The 19,686-nt window shown below is 44.7% G+C and overlaps 1 protein-coding gene across 1 annotated transcript; it reads left to right on the top strand.

Moving 5' to 3' along the window:
* Window positions 1–4,710: 4,710 nt before the first annotated feature.
* Window positions 4,711–5,732, top strand: LOC123185896 (non-specific lipid transfer protein GPI-anchored 20). The gene is made up of 3 exons (XM_044597710.1): window positions 4,711–5,135; window positions 5,227–5,289; window positions 5,406–5,732. The coding sequence occupies exons 1-3, from the start codon at window positions 4,799–4,801 to the stop codon at window positions 5,573–5,575; spliced, it is 570 nt and encodes a 189-aa protein (XP_044453645.1). The 5' UTR covers window positions 4,711–4,798; the 3' UTR covers window positions 5,576–5,732.
* The last annotated feature ends 13,954 nt before the right edge of the window (window positions 5,733–19,686 follow it).

Raw genomic sequence — 19,686 nt, 5'->3', positions numbered from 1 at the left:
GTGGCGGAAGGCCCGACAGACGTCGCGGCATCACTGATCGGCCGCTGTTGCACGATGATGACGCACACGCTCTGCCGCCTCCGCCTGACACTGGATATGCCGCGGACTGCGCCTTGCGTCGCCCTGCCGTTGGCTTAGAGCCGGGCCAAGCGCTCAAACTCGGCCAACCCCACTTGGAGCAGCTGGGTATTGAGCCAACACCAACAACGGGCGTCGGAATCCGCGGTGATCTTTAGACCAATCGAGGGCCCAAGCCTCCGCCAACACCCAGGTCGATGTCATCTGGCTCTTCGCGAAGCCGCCCTGCACTGCACGTTGCGTCGGTCTTGGCGCTCCTCCTCCTTGGGAAGGCAATTGGACAACGAGGAAGACGCGCCGCCTGCGCTGCCGCCATGGCGGCAATACTCAAGGCGGTTGCGCGGCTTGGACGGCGGGGAGGACAACTCCTCTTTCACGCTGACTGGGCGCCACTGGCTGCCCGGCGGGCGATGCAGCTGGGACGGCGATGCCTCCTCCACGTGGTGTTCGATATGGATGACACGACATCACGACAGAGAGGCAGGCTCCTCCTTCACGCTGTGTCCGATGACGCCGCAATTGGGGAGGGGATGATGACGCTGGACCACGATCGATCAACGAGCACTGCAACACCATCTCCATATGCGGCGCGAACTCGTCGTCTGTCGCAACCTTGGTGGCGCGAGGGGTGGGTTCTGCTCCTCATCATCTGAGAAATTGGCTTCGCCTTGACTGCGAACATACCCATGGATGACGAGGGGTCCAGAGACCATGGAAAGTGGCGCCAACTAGATCTAGAACTCCTCACGGATCAGGAGCCGCGCGTTGGCCACCACTTCTCGGTGCAGGTCTTCTTTCCCATCGTGGCGACCGGTGGTGGAGGTGTGGTGGTGTGTGACGGCTTTGGGGAGGAGAGGAGGAGGATAGGGTTTGCGTCTGAGGTCGGCTGACTTAAAATAACCGAGGCGGCGGTCCAGTGAAGCTTGAATGTGGGCATCAACCAAAGTAGGCTTCTCGGTAGTCATGCCATCGTCAATGCAAGTTGGCAGGTGGTAGGTCCAGCCGTGGTGAAAACACAACGCGATGGTTCTAGAGTGGACGCGACGAGAAAGTTTTATTTGTGGGTTCGGTGTGGCGAAGTCGGACATGGCGGATGTCCGTACTCCTCCAGATCTGCCCTGGTTTGGCCTGATGTGTTAGATTTTGAATGCAACAATTGGTCCGAACAGATTTCGTGAGCCGCGTTGGATGGCTAAAAATGTCCGAATCATATGGCCCGAACATTTAAGGGGCGGTTCGGTGACCCATGCTGAAGTTGCTCTTGTAAATCTGGACCAAACGGTCCGGAAATTTGTAACGAGTCCAATACAGATGTCCATTTTAGGCTAGACCGGTCCATATGTCTGAAATCCCCCATGCCGACACCAAGTCGGGAAGCTCTCGGAAGTTGTTGGGGAGTTTGGACATCCGCCATGCCAGACTCCAACACCTTTGTCTCACTCAAAAACGGAAAAAGTCTAAAATAAACCTTGAAGTTGTAGACGAAAGCTAAACCAAACCCCTAACACTCAACCCAGGAAATTGGCACTCTGAACTCTATAATCCCGGTCCATTTTAAACCTTGAGAGGACTTCGCCGGTATTTCCTGAATTGGGCCGACCTAGTAGCACAGTCGCTCATGCGCGCGCACTAATTTGTTTTTTCATAGTTTTTCTTTTATGTTTTCTTTATCTTTTTTCATTTTTATACATGTATAATTTTTCTCAGTACCCAATGTACATTTTAATGCATACATTAAATATTTGATAAATTTTTGATATTTTCAAATACATTATGGACATTTTTAAATTAAATGTTTTCAAAACTTTTTTGAATGCATGGTAATATTTTTCCAAATACATGTTTTAAATTTTCTTAATGACAATAAACATTTTATAAAACTACACAAACACTCTTTTACATGGTTCAACATTTTTTAATTTGCATACACTTTTTTTCAAACACATGTCACGTATATTCTGTTAAGGTTATAACACATTTTTTTACAACACGCAAACATTTTTTTACATTGTACAAAAAGTGTTCGCACTTTAAAATTTTGTTCAGGTTTCAGAAAAAAATTACGTTTCAAAAAGTGTTTGCACTTTAAAATTGTGTTCATGTTTAAAAAAATTGTTTATATCAAAAGGTGTTCCCCTTTTGAAGTTGTTCGTTTTTTAAGTATTCAAAATTTTCAAAAATGCAATTTATAAAATGTTCGAAAATTTCAGAAATAAATAGGTTTTCAATACTTGTTTGCCCCTAAAAAAAAGTTTTGAAAGTTCGACGCTTTGGCTTCTGATTAAATATTTTCGGCCTCTTATTATGTACTCCCTCCGTTCCTAAATATAAGTCTTTGTAGAGATTCTACTAGGTGGACTACATACGAAGCAAAATGGATGAATCTACACTTAAAATGCATCTATATACATCAGTATGTGGTTCATAGTAAAATCTCTATAAAGACTTATATTTAGGAACGGAGGGAGTAAGTCATAGTAGTGGTGTAGAGGCTAGCGAAATCAGGTCAACCGTCCCAAGTTCGACTCCAAGGCATGTTTTTCTCTTTTGGAATTATTACATCGCGCGTTAAGAAAAAGAAAGAAAGAATTTTACGGCGCGTGATAATATAAAAAACGCTTTATGCCTGGTGGGCCGTCTCAGTCAAGTCCGCAGCCAACTATCTGTCTTTTTTAAAATAAAACATCATTTACGAAATAATTTATGAAATTCCAAAAATATTTTTCAAAAAATGTGACACAATTATGAAAATCCGAAACATTTTTCATAGCATGTGAAAAACTGTTGGAATTCTGAAAAAAAATTGACAAATGTGATTTTTTTTAAAAATCATAAACAGTTTTTTAAAATACAAATATAATTTCAGAATTCCAAATATTTTTTAAAAACACAAAATGAATTGAATTCGTTCCAAAAATATAAAACAGGAACATTTTTTTAACTTCTGAACAATTTTAGAAATGTTCGAACATTTTTTAACTTCACAAATTCTTGTTGTGTTATAGTAGGCCGGCCCAAATTCTTGTCCATGAGAGAGTAGCTGGTTATCCCGACCGGGATTGTTGTATTCCCGGTGTGCCAAACTGATCTAGGGTCTAAAATAGACCAGGATTACAAGTCCAGAGTGCCAATTTCTGGGATTCAAAATTCAGAGTTTGATTTAGCTTTCGTCTACAACTTCAAAGTTTATTTTGGACTTTTTTCCTCAAAAACCCACCTAGAGCCTGCGTTTTTTCACAATCTTGTCCTACTATTCCAATCTCTATCCACCTAGAGATTGACGCTCATCCATACCCCCTTCCCCGGACGTTGCACATGCCTTGCCAAACTTGTTTATATATAAGTCTGGTTTAAAGCATTTATATATTCCTCGTATATGAATATTTTAAATGTCTATTTTACGATCCGACATCGTTCTGTTATTCTCACATGTTCAAATCCGGCATTCGAATATGCATCCGTTATGGTTCCCGATCTGCAAATATATATGGAATATGATACGATATAAGAATTATCCATTCGAATCTGATCTGGCTTCACCCATATAGTGGTAGCAATGCATGGTGCCATAGGTGGGCATGCGCTTTGCGGGATCTTTATGGCCATCGATGTGGAAACATTTGTGGTCTTAGGGCATCTCCAGCGCCGACTTGCAAATTCTCTCTCGCGCGTGCAACCGACTCCACCAGCGTGCCTCGAGTTGCATCGCTCGGGACAATCTCTGGAAAAACGTCCGATTCGAGCGCTCCTCCGGAGCCAGGCTCAAACATGCTTTAAGTTTTTTTTTTGAAATTGGGCAAAAGATTTGCCACTTTCATTGATTAAGAAGAAGGTTTAGAGTTTTTGGCCACAAGCCGAATTACAAAGACATCACTCTCGCGGCACTACGGTACTCAAATATTTTGCCCCTGCAAGGCACCAACGCTTTGAAACATCTTTGATTCTTGCAACAAGAACCCAAACCGGCACCGCGGTGTTACGGAAGACGCGTGCATTCCTCTCGTTTCAAATTTCCCATGAGATCAACATAATAAGAGACATCATCGCCCGTCGAGACTGCGATGCGTTGGAGTCAATGAGATTCCACCAGGCTTTCACCGAATGGACCGTCACCCAAGCTGTAGGGTTCACATCAACCAAGCCAAGCCAAGATTTGATCATTTTCCAAACTCGGACCGTGTAGCGGCATTGGAAAAGGAGGTGAGCCGCGGTTTCCTGAACTTGCTTGCAGAGGGGGCAGCGGTGTGCAATTCACGCAACGAAACGGCCCAAAATTGCATCTAGCGGGTCTGGCTGAGACTAATGCACTCTACCAATGGTTGTACTTGATGTAATCTTTCTGACCACTTAAATTTGTATTTTTAGATGGAAAAGACAAGTCATAGCTCACCTTGTGCCAGCTCGATGATCAACTGATAATTGGTTATGGTAGTTAACCCAACTCTCAACACGTCTAACTGACTACCATACCATCCCAAGTTTCCAACTCTCAACACGTCAACATACGTAGTATAAGAAAAATTAGTTATGGTGGTTACACTGCCACAAACCAACCTCTGATCTACCAACATGACGCCAGCTCCAACACTATATAAACGCACGCAACGACGATGCATCCATCCATCCATCCATTGGCACTCCAACTTCTTCCCCTCCAAATAATCGCGCGGGCTTGTGCTAAGCCGTGACAAGTGTCATATAGGCAGCTACAGAGATCAGGATGGACCTCAGGGCGCTCGCCTTTGCCGCTACCGTGCTCCTCGCCCTGGCCGCGCCGGCGCCGGTACTCGGGCAGGGCGTGGCGACGTCGTGCACGGCGTCGCTCATCACCAGCTTCACGCCGTGCCTCAGCTTCCTGACCAACAGCACCAACGGCGGGGGGTCGTCGCCGACGGCGGACTGCTGCCGGTCCCTGTCGGCGGTGGTGACCACGAGCACCAGCTGTGCCTGCCTCATCCTGACCGGCAACGTGCCGCTCGGCCTGCCGATCAACCGGACCCTCGCCGTCACGCTGCCCAAGGCCTGCAACTCCATGTCCGTCCCGCTCCAGTGCAAAGGTACCCACGTCCTGTCCCGAAAGCACCGGCGAGAATCGAATTGTTGAGTTGAGCGTGAAGTTTCCGTTTCTCATTTGGGTATGAACTGCAGATACGTCGGCTCAGCTCCCAGCTCCGGGCCCCGTCGCAGTCTCTCCTGCCATGCCCCCGCTGCGTAAGAACCTCGCTTAACAGTTAACTTCCTCTGCCAGTCAATGGGTCTGGCTTTTCTTTCTGCCGCGATTGGTTTTCACTGATGAATTGCCGTGGATGATCTTGTCGAATTTGCAGCGCCAATGACGCCGGAGTCGCCGGAACCACCGTCCGAGACCACCGTGACGATGCCGCCGGCTAGCCAGACCCAGGGGCAGACGAGGCCGCAGGTGGTGCCCAGCTCTGCCTGGAGGAACAGTGCGCCTGTGTCCATGATGCTCTTCATCATTGGAGCCATGCTGGTCTGATCCGATTCGAGTTAAGCTGAGCACGCAGGGCGGCTCTGTTGCTGCAAGACGTGCTGATTAGTATACTAGTACTACGAGTTTTTCGTGCTTGTTTCGTCGGACACTTGTACACATATGAAAATAGTATAATTAATTCAATCATTGGGCAAGTACACAATACTGTTTGTTTCCCCATTTGAAGCAATTAACATGTGAGGGCATCCCTAAAACAGACGCCATATCCTATGCGTCCGGACACGTCCGTGGACACGAATCCCTAAAACGGACATTGTATTTATCTGCGGATCCGTTCATGGACAAGGATACAAAACCGTCTGTGACAGTTCAGATGAGATTTGAACACGTTTTTCATGCAAGCCCAATAAATTTCATTTCATATCAAATTCATTACATTTTTCATTTTTGACATATTTCAACTAAACAAAAGTGGACGAGACTATTTTAACCCAATCTAAATGATCTCCGGCCGTGGCGGCGTCGTGTCTTTTCCAAGACGGCCGCTAGGGCACCATAGGCATCATCAGCATTGACTGTGGCGGCCCTCTACACTGCGCAGGAGGAAGCGGACCAACTTCTCTGTGAGCACCAGGCGGCATCCGGACAACGGTGTTGTGACGATCCCTCACCCTTCCGCTGGAGGGACGACGACGACGGTACGAACGGTGACGGCGGTGCGGCCAAGCATACGAGGTCGTCGTCCGCTACAGTAGCCTCCTATATTTTTTTCATCTAGCTCTTAGTTCAACAGTCAAAATATCGTCTTTTTTATGTGAATTATGTCCGAACTTTATTGAAATCCGTCATGTTTGATACAATATGTCTAGTTATTCAATTTTGGTTTGAATTGCATGTGGCTACGGTTGGATGCTGACTCTGACATCAGTCGGTAGTGGTGACGTGAAGGGGAGAGAAATAGAATGCGGCTAGGGTTGGGTCGGCTTAAATAGTCGGACTTGGGGCCCCGGGCGGCGCGTCGGGAGAGACATCACCGTCATGAATGCGCCCTCACCTCCCTCATAAAAAGAATCGGATGCAACGCCCATCGGGTAGATGGATTTTTGAGTGTTTTCCGCATGAGTCCCTGCGGTCAGTTTGACATGACGGGCATGGGTCCTTACGGCCAGTCTGACATGGCGGACATGCCCACGCCTCTCGTATGGTCAACAACCGTCATGTATGTGTCTGTAGGGTGGTGGTGGTTGGCAAGCCCGGCCATAGATTCTGTTAGGAGTGAGTTACACCGAATAAGAAGGTCAAAGATTTCAACACGCAGTGCCTAATCAATTTGTCAGTAGGTACAAAGAGACAGTACATTACTTGTCATGGATCCGATGGTGAAATACAAAGAAACTCGCCAGACACGCGCAAAGACAATCAATCCCAACGCATAGCACACACGAACTATAGAAGCAACAAAACAAATCGATTTATCACAAGACTAGCGAGCCAACTGTCGCGGAAATGCAATAATAACCCTGATTAACAAATTACAAGAACCCTAGATTAGCGGCGGGCGTGGCTCCTCCGCGGGATCCGCCCGCTGACACCGGGGAGTTTCCACCGTGGCCTGGCCGAAGAGCGCTGGGAATTCCTGCTGCAAACTGTCGATAGCATCCTGGGGTAGCCCCTCCATCATGTGCTCCAGGTAAGAATCGAACTGGTCCTGCGGCAGCAGCTCCGGCAGCTCCTCCATCGGGGCGACCTCGAACTCGAACGGGCGCTCCTCCTGTTGCTTCACGATTGGAAAACCCTCTTCTGCCCGCCACATATCGAACGCTTGCTGCAGCTCGATTAGATAATCCTGTGCCGTCTGCGGGTGGAACGGGAACTCATCCTGCTGCAGCTCCATTAGAAAATCCTCTGCCGTCCGCGGCTGGAACCGGAACTCATCCTGCTCCATCTCGGTTAGAAATCCCTCTTCTGCCTGCGGCTGGAACAGGAACTCGTCCTGTTGCAGCTCCATTAGAAAATCCTCTGCCGTCCGCGGCTGGAATGGGAACTCATCCTGTTGCATCCCGATTGGAATCCAATCCTCTTCTGCCATCGAGCCGGCTGCTGCTCCTTTTTTTCTTCCTGTTTGTTTGTTGAGGGAATCGAGCCAGCGGCCACTTTAGTTTGGCTTAATAGATGGCTATGTTTTTTTTAGAGGAAAAGATGGCTATGTTTGAGATTCCGAGGAACAGATCGGGGGCTTTCCCGGATATATATAGATGGCGATGGTTCCTTTACCGTGTCCGACATGAGTCATAACTGGGCCGTGCCCGCGCCAAACAAGCTTTTCCCTTAAACCACACAGTCGTATCCGATACCAGCACTGCATAGTTGTCGTCGAAACGGGGGGCTCCTAACGGGGAGTTCCTATACGCCGCATTTTGCGGCGAATAGCTCACGCGACGCACAGGGGGCGCGCGACTGGGCCGGCCCAGTCGCTGTCTCGCGCGGAACGTAAAATTCGCAAAAAATAAGATCAGGCTACTGCTAGGAATTGAACCCATGACCTGCTTCTTACGCGTGCGACGGGCTAGCCACCAGGTCAGGCAAACTACTCGGCAACGTTGGCAGCATCACGCTTAAAACAAACTGCCAGCAGCGGCAAAAAATAAAAACCAGTACTCCAAATTCCCAAAATTAAACTTGCAAGATTTTTTTTCGAAACACAAACATTATTGGGGCACTCGAAATTTTTACAAACAAATAGGAACGAAAAATTTCATGCAGGACATTTTTCGAAATTACGAACTACTTTTCATAAATGTAAAACATATTTTAAAAAACAATAACAAAAATTGAAAAACTGAACATTTTTCAAAATTAAACAATTTTACAGAAACTCAATCATTTCTTGACTTCACGAATTAATTTTGAAAGCCGAACATTTTTTTAATTTGTGAACAAAATTTTAGAATTATAGCACTTTCAGAATATGTGAACAATTTTGGAAAACAGGAACATTTTTTTAAATTCTCATTTTCTTAAATTTCTGAACAAAAATTAAACAATATAGAATTGTTTTGAATTGGTGAACCAATTTTGAAAAATCATTTTTTTTAATTTTCAAAATTTTGCGAAATGGAATGAATTTTGGAAATCCCATAAAATTTTTGGTTTTGTCAAAAAATGTGGAAACATAAACATTTTTTGAAATTCCCAAACATTTTTAATTTAAGAACAAAATTTTAAACAAGTGAACAATTTTTGAATTAGTGAAAAAAATTCAGGAAACATGAACATATTTTAAATTCCAATAAATTTTTGAATTTGTGAACAAAAATTTAAATAGGTGAACAATTTTTGAATTTAGGAACAAAATTTGAAAACTATAGCATTTTTAGAATATGCGAACAATTTTGAAAAACAGGAACATTTTTCAAATTTCCATTTTTTAAATTTGGGAACAAAAACTAAACATGCAATACTTTTTTTGAATTTGTGAACAAATTTTGAAATCTGAACATTTTTTAATATGTGAACAAATTTTGAAAACAATATATATTTTTGGAATTCGCAAAATGGAAAGAATTATTACAATTCCAGAACCTTTTTCAATTTGTCATTATTCTTAACTAGGAACATTTTTTTGAAATTCCCAAAACATATTTGAATTTGTGAACAACAATTGAACATGTGAACACTTTTGGAATTTATAAACAAAATTTTTAAACTGGGAACTTTTGTGAAAACGAATTTTTTTGGTTTGTGCACAAAATTTTAAAAGGCGAACATTTTTTTGAATGTCCGAACATTTTCTGGAACGAAGCAAACAAATTTTGAAATTTTGTTTTCTTTCGGAATTTATGATCAAAGTTTGAAAACTCGAACATTTTCTGTAAACTGAACAAAATTTGAAAATTCCAACATTTTTGAAAAAGAAAATTTGAGAAAGAGAATGGAAAGGAAAAAAAAAAAAAATGAAAAAATGTAAAGTAAACAAAGAGAAAAAGGAATAAAGGAGAGAAAAGGAAAAGAAGAAATAGGGAAAAAAGAAAAGAGAAGCAGAATAGAAAAAAAATCCGGTTTAGGAACCTTCTAGAAGTTTTCCAAAACCGTAAAAAATCATCTGGGAACTTCGAGAAGGTTCCCAAAACCGGAACGCTGAAACCACTTAAACGGGCCGGCCCAAATCCGAACGATCCCTCGATTGCCTGTGCGAAACAGCAACATCTTGCCGCAGCGAGCGGCGAATAGGTTTTTCCCTCCTAAGGGGCGATTCGGGCGCCCACGCGGCTGTGAACTGGGCCGGCCCAGCAAAAAGTCAAGTCAGTGAATAGAGCTCATGTGGCGGCAAAGGGCCCGCATCCAGTGGCTGGCTGAAGGTGATAGCAATACAAATTTTTTCCATAAAAAAACAAGTGCACGTAGGGCCAAGAATAATATCTTGGAGCTCCAGAAAGGTGATGGCTATATGACGTCGGATTTTGATGAGATGGCGTCCATGGTGACGAGCTTTTATAAGGATCTGTATGCTTCGGAAAACACCATTGGGATGGAAGAGGTTCTCTCCCACATCCCGGTGAAAGTTGATCATCAAATGAACAGTAGGCTGGACTCACCGTATACAATGGAAGAGGTTAAGTCTGCACTCTTCCAAATGTTTCCTACGAAGGCCCCCGGGCCAGATGGTTTCCCTGCTCACTTTTTTCAGAGGCACTGGGACTTGTGTGGTGATGAGGTAACAGAGATGGTGCTGCGTGTTCTGAGTGGTGATGATTCACCGGAGGAGATAAACAAAACTTTCATCGTTCTTATTCCCAAGACTAGTCAAAAAATTTAGCCCAGTTTCGACCGATCAGTCTCTGCAATGTGATCTTTAAGATCGCATCAAAGGTATGGGCTAACCGGCTCAAACTTATTCTCCCCGAGATCATTTCTGAGGAACAATCTGCATTCGTACCTAGCCGCTTGATCACTGATAATTTTATCTCTGCTTATGAGTGCTTACACTATATGAAAACCAAGAAGGTGAAGGGTAACCGGTTCTGTGCACTAAAACTAGACATGATGAAGGCCTACGACAGGCTTGAATGGCCATATTTGAAGGCGGTGATGCTGAGGTTGGGTTTCAGCCCTCGGTTTACTGATGCTATTATGAGGTGCATAACATCGATGTCGTTCTCTGTCATGTTTAACGGAGGACAGCTTGATGAGTTTAAACAAACTCGAGGGTTAAGGCAGGGAGACCCTATATCACCTTACCTTTTCTTGTTGGCGGCGGAAGGTCTTTCTTCGCAGCTTAAATCCATGACCCCCGGAGAGAGTATTCGTGGGATCTAGGTTGCACTAGGAGCACAGTGCGTTAATCACCTTCTTTTTGCAGATGATAGCTTGCTCATTTTTGATGCTACACCTGAAATGGCGGAGCGAGTAAATGTGTTGCTCCAAAAATATTGTGAAGCATCTGGACAACGAATTAACAAAGAGAAGTCTTCTATTTTCTTTAGCAAGGGTTGTTCGACTGTCTTGAGGAAGAATGTCATGCAAGTTCTTGATGTTCAAAATAAAAAGCTGTCAGAGAAATATCTAGGCCTCCCATCAGATGTTGGGAGAGCTAATGAGGGCTCTTTCAAATACCTGAAAGATGGGATTTGGAAGCAGGTTCAAGGTTGGATGGAAAAGGCACTCTCAGTCGGAGGAAAAGAGGTTCTTATTAAGTCAGTTGCACAAGCAATACCTACATATTCTATGGCGTGTTTCAAGCTTTCGAGGGGTTTGTGCCTACACATCAATGGCCTGCTTTGTAAGTTTTGGTGGGGCTCCAAGAAGGGTGAGAGGAAGACTGCATGGGTCTCATGGGAGGTGATGACTCAGGCCAAGTTTATGGGAGGTATGGGGTTCCGTGACATTGAGATGTTCAATTTAGCCTTACTGGCTCGTCAAACATGGCGTTTGCTGCAAGAACCTGACTCCCTCAGCGCACGTATACTCAAGGCAGTTTACTACCCCGATCGCAACTTTCTGGAAGCCGAGCTGGGGAGCAAACCATCCCAGGTCTGGCGCTCTATACATGAAGGTTGGGATACTCTCAAATTGGGAATAATTAAGAGGATTGGAACAGGAAGTGAAACGAACATCTGGCATGACAATTGGATACCCCGGGATCACAAGTTGAGGCTGGTGTGTCCAAAGATTTCAGACCCTCCGCAGCTTGTATCGGATTTGATTGACCATAGCAATGCTTGCTGGAATATTGCTGTACTGGATGAATACTTTTATGCGATGGACAGGGAGGCGATTCTGAAGATTCCGTTGAGTACTCGAGCTCAAGATGACTTTTGGGCCTGGCACTACGATAGGAGGGGTGTTTTTTCAGTTTAGTCTGCTTATCGACTTCTAGCCTCGACGAAATAGTAGAGAACGGATTGGCTGGAGCATAACCCGAGCCACTCTCATGGCGACGAGGACAGGAAATCTTGGGGAAAACTGTGGAACCTGAGAATCCCGTCCAAGATTAAGGTGTTTGCTTGGCGTTTAGCCAAGACTTCGCTCCCAACCGGAGATGTCCGGAATCATAGAAAAATGACAAATACGCCATCGTGTTCGATATGCAACGCGGCTACCGATTCCTGGAGACACTCCTTATTTGATTTGCCATATGTCCCGATGTGTGTGGGCTTTAGCCGAGGAGGAACTGACTGAAGTTGCTATCTCAAACCGAACGGCAGATGCAAGATTTGTTGGGGAACGTAGCATAAATTCAAAATTTTCCTACGTGTCACCAAGATCAATCTATGGAGTCATCTAGCAACGAGGGAGGAGTGGATCTACATACCCTTGTAGATCGCGCGCGGAAGCGTTCAAGAGAATGGGGTTGATGGAGTCGTACTCGTCGTGATCCAAATAACCGATGATCCTAGCGCCGAACGGACGGCACCTCCGCGTTCAACACACGTACGGAGCAGCGACGTCTCCTCCTTCTTGATCCAGCAAGGGGGGAGGAAAGGTTGATGGAGATCCAGCAGCACGACGGCGTGGTGGTGGAAGTAGCGGTATTCCAACAGGGCTTCGCCAAGCGCTGCAGGAGGAGGGAGATGTGTCATGGGAGGGAGAGGGAGGCTCCAGGGCTTCGGTGTTGCTGCCCTCCCTTCCCCCCACTATATATAGGGCCAAGGGAGAGGGGGGGGGGGCGCAGCCTTGGCCCTTCCTCCAAGGAAGGGTGCGGCCAAGGGAGGAGTCCATCCTCCCCAAGGCACCTAGGAGGTGCCTTCCCCTTTTAGGACTCTTTCTTTCCCTTATCTCTTGGCGCATGGGCCTCTTGGGGATGGTGCCCTTGGCCCATATAGGCCAAGGCGCACACCCCTACAGACCATGTGGCCCCCCGGGGCAGGTGGACCCCCTTGGTGGACCCCCGGGACCCTTTCGGTGGTCCCGGTACAATACCGGTGACCCCAAAACTTGTCCTGATGGCCGAAATAGCACTTTCTATATATAATTCTTTACCTCCGGACCATTTCGGAACTCCTCGTGACGTCCGGGATCTCATCCGGGACTCCGAACAACTTTCGGGTTACCGCATACTAATATCTCTATAACCCTAGCGTCACCGAACCTTAAGTGTGTAGACCCTACGGGTTCGGGAGACATGCAGACATGACCGAGATGACTCTCCGGTCAATAACCAACAGCGGGATCTGGATACCCATGTTGGCTCCCACATGTTCCACAATGATCTCATCGGATGAACCACGATGTCAAGGACTTAATCAATCCCGTATACAATTCCCTTTGTCTAGCGGTACGATACTTGCCCGAGATTCGATCGTCGGTATCCCGATACCTTGTTCAATCTCGTTACCGGCAAGTCTCTTTACTCGTTTCGTAACACATCATCCCGTGATCAACTCCTTGATCACATTGTGCACATTATGATGATGTCCTATCGAGTGGGCCCAGAGATACCTCTCCGTTTACACGGAGTGACAAATCCCAGTCTCGATTCGTGCCAACCCAACAGACACTTTCGGAGATACCTGTAGTGTACCTTTATAGCCACCCAGTTACGTTGTGACGTTTGGCACACCCAAAGCACTCCTACGGTATCCGAGAGTTGCACAATCTCATGGTCTAAGGAAATGATACTTGACATTAGAAAAGCTTTAGCATACGAACTACATGATCTTGTGCTAGGCTTAGGATTGGGTCTTTGTCCATCACATCATTCTCCTAATGATGTGATCCCGTTATCAATGACATCCAATGCCCATGGTTAGGAAACCGTAACCATCTATTGATTAACGAGCTAGTCAACTAGAGGCTTACTAGGGACATGGTGTTTTCTATGTATCCACACATGTATCTGAGTTTCCTATCAAAACAATTCTAGCATGGATAATAAACGATTATCATGAACAAGGAAATATAATAATAACTAATTTATTATTGCCTCTAGGGCATATTTCCAACAGTCTCCCACTTGCACTAGAGTCAATAATCCAGTTCACATCGATATGTGATTAACACTCAAGGTCACATCCCCATGTGACTAACACCCAAAGAGTTTACTAGAGTCAATAATCTAGTTCACATTACCATGTGATTAACACTCGATGAGTTCTGGGTTTGAACATGTTATGGTTGTGAGAGATGTTATAGTCAACGGGTCTGAATCTTTCAGATCCGTATGTACTTCGCAAATCTCTATGTCATCTTGTAGATGCAGCTACTACGCTATATTTGGTGCCATTTCAAATAACTGTTCTACTTGGAGCTATTCTAAATTGTTGCTCCATTATACATATCCGGTATCTCTACTCAGAGCTATCCGGATAGGTGTTAAGCTTGCATCGACGTAACTCTTTACGTCGAACTCTTTATCACCTCCATAACCGAGAAACATATCCTTATTCCTCTAAGGATAATTTAGACCGCTATCTGGTGATCTACTCCTAGATTACCTTTGTACCCTCTTGCCAGATATGTGGCAAGGCACACATCAGGTGCGGTACTCAGCATGGCATACCGTATAGAGCCTATGACAAAAGCATAGGGGACGACCTTCGTCCTTCCTCTTCCTTCTGCTGTGGTCGAGCTTTAAGTCTTAACTTCATACCTTACAACTCAGGCAAGAACTCCTTCTTTGACTGGTCCATCTTGAACACCTTCAAGATCATGTCAAGGTATGTGCTCATTTGAAAGTACCATTAAGAATTTTGATCTATCCTTATAGATCTTGATGCTCAATGTTCAAGTAGCTTAATCCAGGCTTTCCATTGAAAAATACTTTCCAAATAACCCTATATGCTTTCCAGAAATTCTACGTCATTTCTGATCAACAATATGTCAACAACATATATTCATCAGAAATTCTATAGTGCTCCCACTCACTTCTTTGGAAATACAAGTTTCTCATAAACTTTGTATACACCCAAAACTTTGATCATCTTATCAAAGCATACATTCCAACTCCGAGATGCTTACTCCAGTCCTTAGAAGGATTGCTAGAGCTTTGCATACTTATTAGCATCTTTCAGGATTAACAAAACCTTCCGGTTGCATCACATACAACCTTTCCTAAAAAATCGTCGAGGAAACAATGGTTTTTGGCATCCTATCTGCAAGATTTCACAAATAATGCAGTAATTGCTAATATAATTCCAACAGACTCTTAGCGTCGCTACGAGTGAGAAAGTCTCATCGCAGTCAACTCCTTGAACTTGTCGGAAAACATCTTAACGACAAGTCGAGCTTTCTTAATGGTGATACCTACCATCATTGTCCGTCTTCCTTTTAAGATCCATATGTACCTAACAGCCTTACGACCATCAAGTAGTTCTCCCAAAGTCTACACTTTGTTTTCATATATGGATCCTCTCTCGAATTATATGGCCTCGAGCCATTTTGGAATCCAGGCCCACCATCGCTTCTCCACAGCTCGTAGGTTCATTGTTGTCTAGCAACATGACTTCCAAGACAGGATTACGTACCACTCTGAAGTAGTACGCATCCTTGTCATCCCACGAGGTTTGGTAGTGACTTGATCTGAAGTTTCATGATCACTATCATAAGCTTCCACTTCAATTGGTGTAGGTGCCACAGGAACAACTCCTGTGCCCTGCCACACACTAGTTGAAGAGACGGTTCAATAACCTCATCAAGTTTCCACCATCCTCCCACTCAATTCTTTCGAGAGAAACTTTTCCTCGAGAAAGGACCCGATTCTAGAAACAATCCCTTATTGCTTTCGGATGTGAGACAGGAGGTATACCCAACTATTTTGGGTGTCCTATGAAGATGCATTTATCCGCTTTGGGTTCGAGCTTATCAGCCTGAAACTTTTCCACATAAGCGTCGCAGCCCCAAACTTCTAAGAAATGGCAGCTTAGGTTTCTCTAAACCATAGTTCATACGGTGTCATCTCATCGGAATTACATGGTGCCCTATTTAAAGTGAATGTGGTTGTCTCTAATGCCTAACCCATAAACTATTGTGGTAATTCGATAAGAGACATCATGGTATGCATCATATCTAATAGGGTGCAGTTACGATGTTCGGACACACCATCACACTATGGTGTTCCAGGCTGTATTAGTTGTGAAACAATTTCCACAATGTCTTAATTCTGTGCCAAACTCGTAATTCAGATATTCATCTCTATGATCATATCATAGATATTTTATCCTCTTGTCACGGCGATCTTTCAACTTCACCCTGAAATTACTTGAACCTTTCAATAATTCAGACTCGTGATTCATCAAGTAAATATACTCAACATCTACACAAATCATCTGTGAAGTAAGAACATAACGATATCCACTACACGCCTCAGCACTCATTGGACTGCACACATCAAAATGTATTACTTCCAACAAGTTGCTTTCTAGTTCCATTTTACTGAAAACGAGGCTTTCAGTCATCTTGCCCATGTGGTATGATTTGCATGTCTCAAGTGATTCAAAATCAAGTGAGTCCAAACGGTCCATTTGCATGGAGTTTCTTCATGCATATACACCAATAGACATGATTCACATGTCTCAAACCTTTCAAAACAAGTGAGCCCAAAGATCCATCAACATGGAGCTTCTTCATGCGTTTTATACCGTTATGACTTACGTGGCAGTGCCACAAGTAGGTGGTACTATCATTACTATCTTTTGGCATGAACATGTGTATCACTATGACCGAGATTCAATAAACCATTCATTTCAGGTGTAAGATCACTGAAGGTATTATTCAAATAAATAGAGTAACCATTATTCTCTTTAAATGAATAACCGTATTGCGATAGACATAATCCAATCATGTCTATGCTCAACGCAAACACCAATCTCGATGGTAGAGGGAGCGTACGATATTTGATCAACCTTGGAAATACTTCCAACACATATCGTCATCTCACCTTTAGCTAGTCTCCGTTTATTCTGTAGCTTTTATTTCGAGTTACTAACACTTAGCAACCGAACCGGTATCTAATACCCTGGTGCTACTAGGAGTACTAGTAAAGTACACATTAACATAATACATCCAATATACTTCTATCGACCTTGCCAGCCTTCTTATCTACCAAATATCTAGGGTAATTCTGCTCCAGTGGCTGTTCCCTTTATTACAGAAGCACTTAGTCTCGGGTTTGGGTTCAACCTTGGGTTTCTTCACTAGAGCAGCAACTGATTTGCCGTTTCATGAAGCATCCCTTTTTGCCCTTGCCCTTCTTGAAACTAGTGGTTTCACCAACCATCAACAATTGATGCTCCTTCTTGATCTCTACTTTTGTGGTGTCGAACATCGCGAATATCTCAAGGATCATCATATATGTCCCTGATATATTATAGTTCATCACGAAGCTCAAGCAGCTTGGTGGTAATGACTTCGCAGAACCATCACTATTTCATCTGGAAGATCAACTCCCACTCAATTCAAGCGATTGTTGTACTCAGACAATCTGAGCACAAGTTCAACAACTGAGCTTTTCTCCCTTAGTTTGCAGGCTAAGAAAATCGTCGGAGGTCTTATACCTCTTGACGTGGGCACGAGCCTGAAATCCCAATTTCAGCCCTCGAAACATCTCATATGTTTCGCGGTGTTTCAAAACGTCTTCGGTGCCTCAACTCTAAGCCGTTTAACTGAACTATCACGTAGTTATCAAAATGTGTATGTCAGATGTTCGCAACATCCATAGACAACGTTCGAGGTTCAGCACACTGAGCGGTGCATTAAGGACATAAGCCTTCTATGAAGCAATAAGGAAAAACCTTAGTTTACGGACCTAGTCCGCATAATTACTACTATCAACTTTCAACTAAATTTTCTCTAGGAACATATCTAAACAGTAGAACTGAAGCGCGAGCTACGACATAATTTGCGAAGACCTTTTGACTATGTTCAGGATAATTAAGTTCATCTTGTGAACTTCCACTCAGATAGACATCCCTCTAGTCATCTAAGTGATTACATGATCCGAGTCAACTAGGTCGTGTCCGATCATCACGTGAGACGGACTAGTCATCATCGGTGAACATCTTCATGTTGATCATATCTACCATACGACTCATGCTCGACCTTTCGGTCTCTTGTGTTCCGAGGCCATGTCTGTACATGCTAGGCTCGTCAAGTCAACCTAAGTGTTTCGCGTGTGTAAATCTGTCTTACACCCGTTGTATGTGAACGTTAGAATCTAACACCCGATCATCACGTGGTGCTTCGAAACAACGAACTGTCGCAATAGTGCACAGTTAGGGGGAACACTTTCTTGAAATTATTATGAGGTATCATCTTATTTACTACCGTCGTTCTAAGTAAACAAGATGCATAAACATGATAAACATCACATGCAATCAAATAGTGACATGATATGGCCATCATCACTTTGCTCCTCTTGATCTCCATCTTCGGGGCTCCATGATCATCATCGTCACCGGCATGACACCATGATCTCCATCATCATGATCTCTATCATCGTGTCTTCATGAAGTTGTCTCGTCAACTATTACTTCTACTACTACAGCTAACGGTTAGCAATAAAGTAAAGTAATTACATGACGTTTATGTTGACACGCGGGTCATAAATAAATTAAGACAACTCTTATGGCTCCTGCCGGTTGTCATACTCATCGACATGCAAGTCGTGATTCCTATTACAAGAACATGATCAATCTCATACATCACATATATCATTCATCACATCCTTTTGGCCATATCACATCACATAGCATACCCTGCAAAAACAAGTTAGACGTCCTCTAATTGTTGTTTGCATGTTTTACGTGGCTGCTATGGGTTTCTAGCAAGAACGTTTCTTACCTACGCAAAAACCACAACGTGATATGCCAATTGCTATTTACCCTTCATAAGGACCCTTTTCATCGAATCCGATCCGACTAAAGTGGGAGAGACAGACATCCGCTAGCCACCTTATGCAACTAGTGCATGTCAGTCGGTGGAACCAGTCTCACGTAAGAGTACGTGTAAGGTCGGTCCGGGCTGCTTCATCCCGCAATGCCACCGAATCAAGATTGGACTAGTAACGGTAAGCATATTGAACAAAATCAATGCCCACAACTACTTTGTGTTCTACTCGTGCATAGAAACTACGCATAGACCTAGCTCATGATGCCACTGATGGGGAACGTAGCATAAATTCAAAATTTTCCTACGTGTCACCAAGATCAATCTATGGAGTCATCTAGCAACGAGGGAGGAGTGGATCTACATACCCTTGTAGATCGCGCGCGGAAGCGTTCAAGAGAACGGGGTTGATGGAGTCGTACTCATCGTGATCCAAATCACCGATGATCCTAGCGCCGAACGGACGGCACCTTCGCGTTCAACACACGTACGGAGCAGCGACGTCTCCTCCTTCTTGATCCAGCAAGGGGGGAGGAGAGGTTGATGGAGATCCAGCAGCACGACGGCGTGGTGGTGGAAGTAGCGGTATTCCAACAGGGCTTCGCCAAGCGCTGCAGGAGGAGGGAGATGTGTCATGGGAGGGAGAGGGAGGCGCCAGGGCTTCGGTGTTGCTTCCCTCCCTTCCCCCCCACTATATATAGGGCCAAGGGAGAGGGGGGGGGGGGCGCAGCCTTGGCCCTTCCTCCAAGGAAGGGTGCGGCCAAGGGAGGAGTCCATCCTCCCCAAGGCACCTAGGAGGTGCCTTCCCCTTTTAGGACTCTTTCTTTCCCTTATCT

The sequence above is a fragment of the Triticum aestivum genome, chromosome 2A, assembly GCF_018294505.1.
Source record: "Triticum aestivum cultivar Chinese Spring chromosome 2A, IWGSC CS RefSeq v2.1, whole genome shotgun sequence".
Classification (NCBI taxonomy): domain Eukaryota; kingdom Viridiplantae; phylum Streptophyta; class Magnoliopsida; order Poales; family Poaceae; genus Triticum; species Triticum aestivum.
Note: the sequence above shows the minus strand (reverse complement) of the source record. Positions and strands in the feature narration are given on the sequence as shown.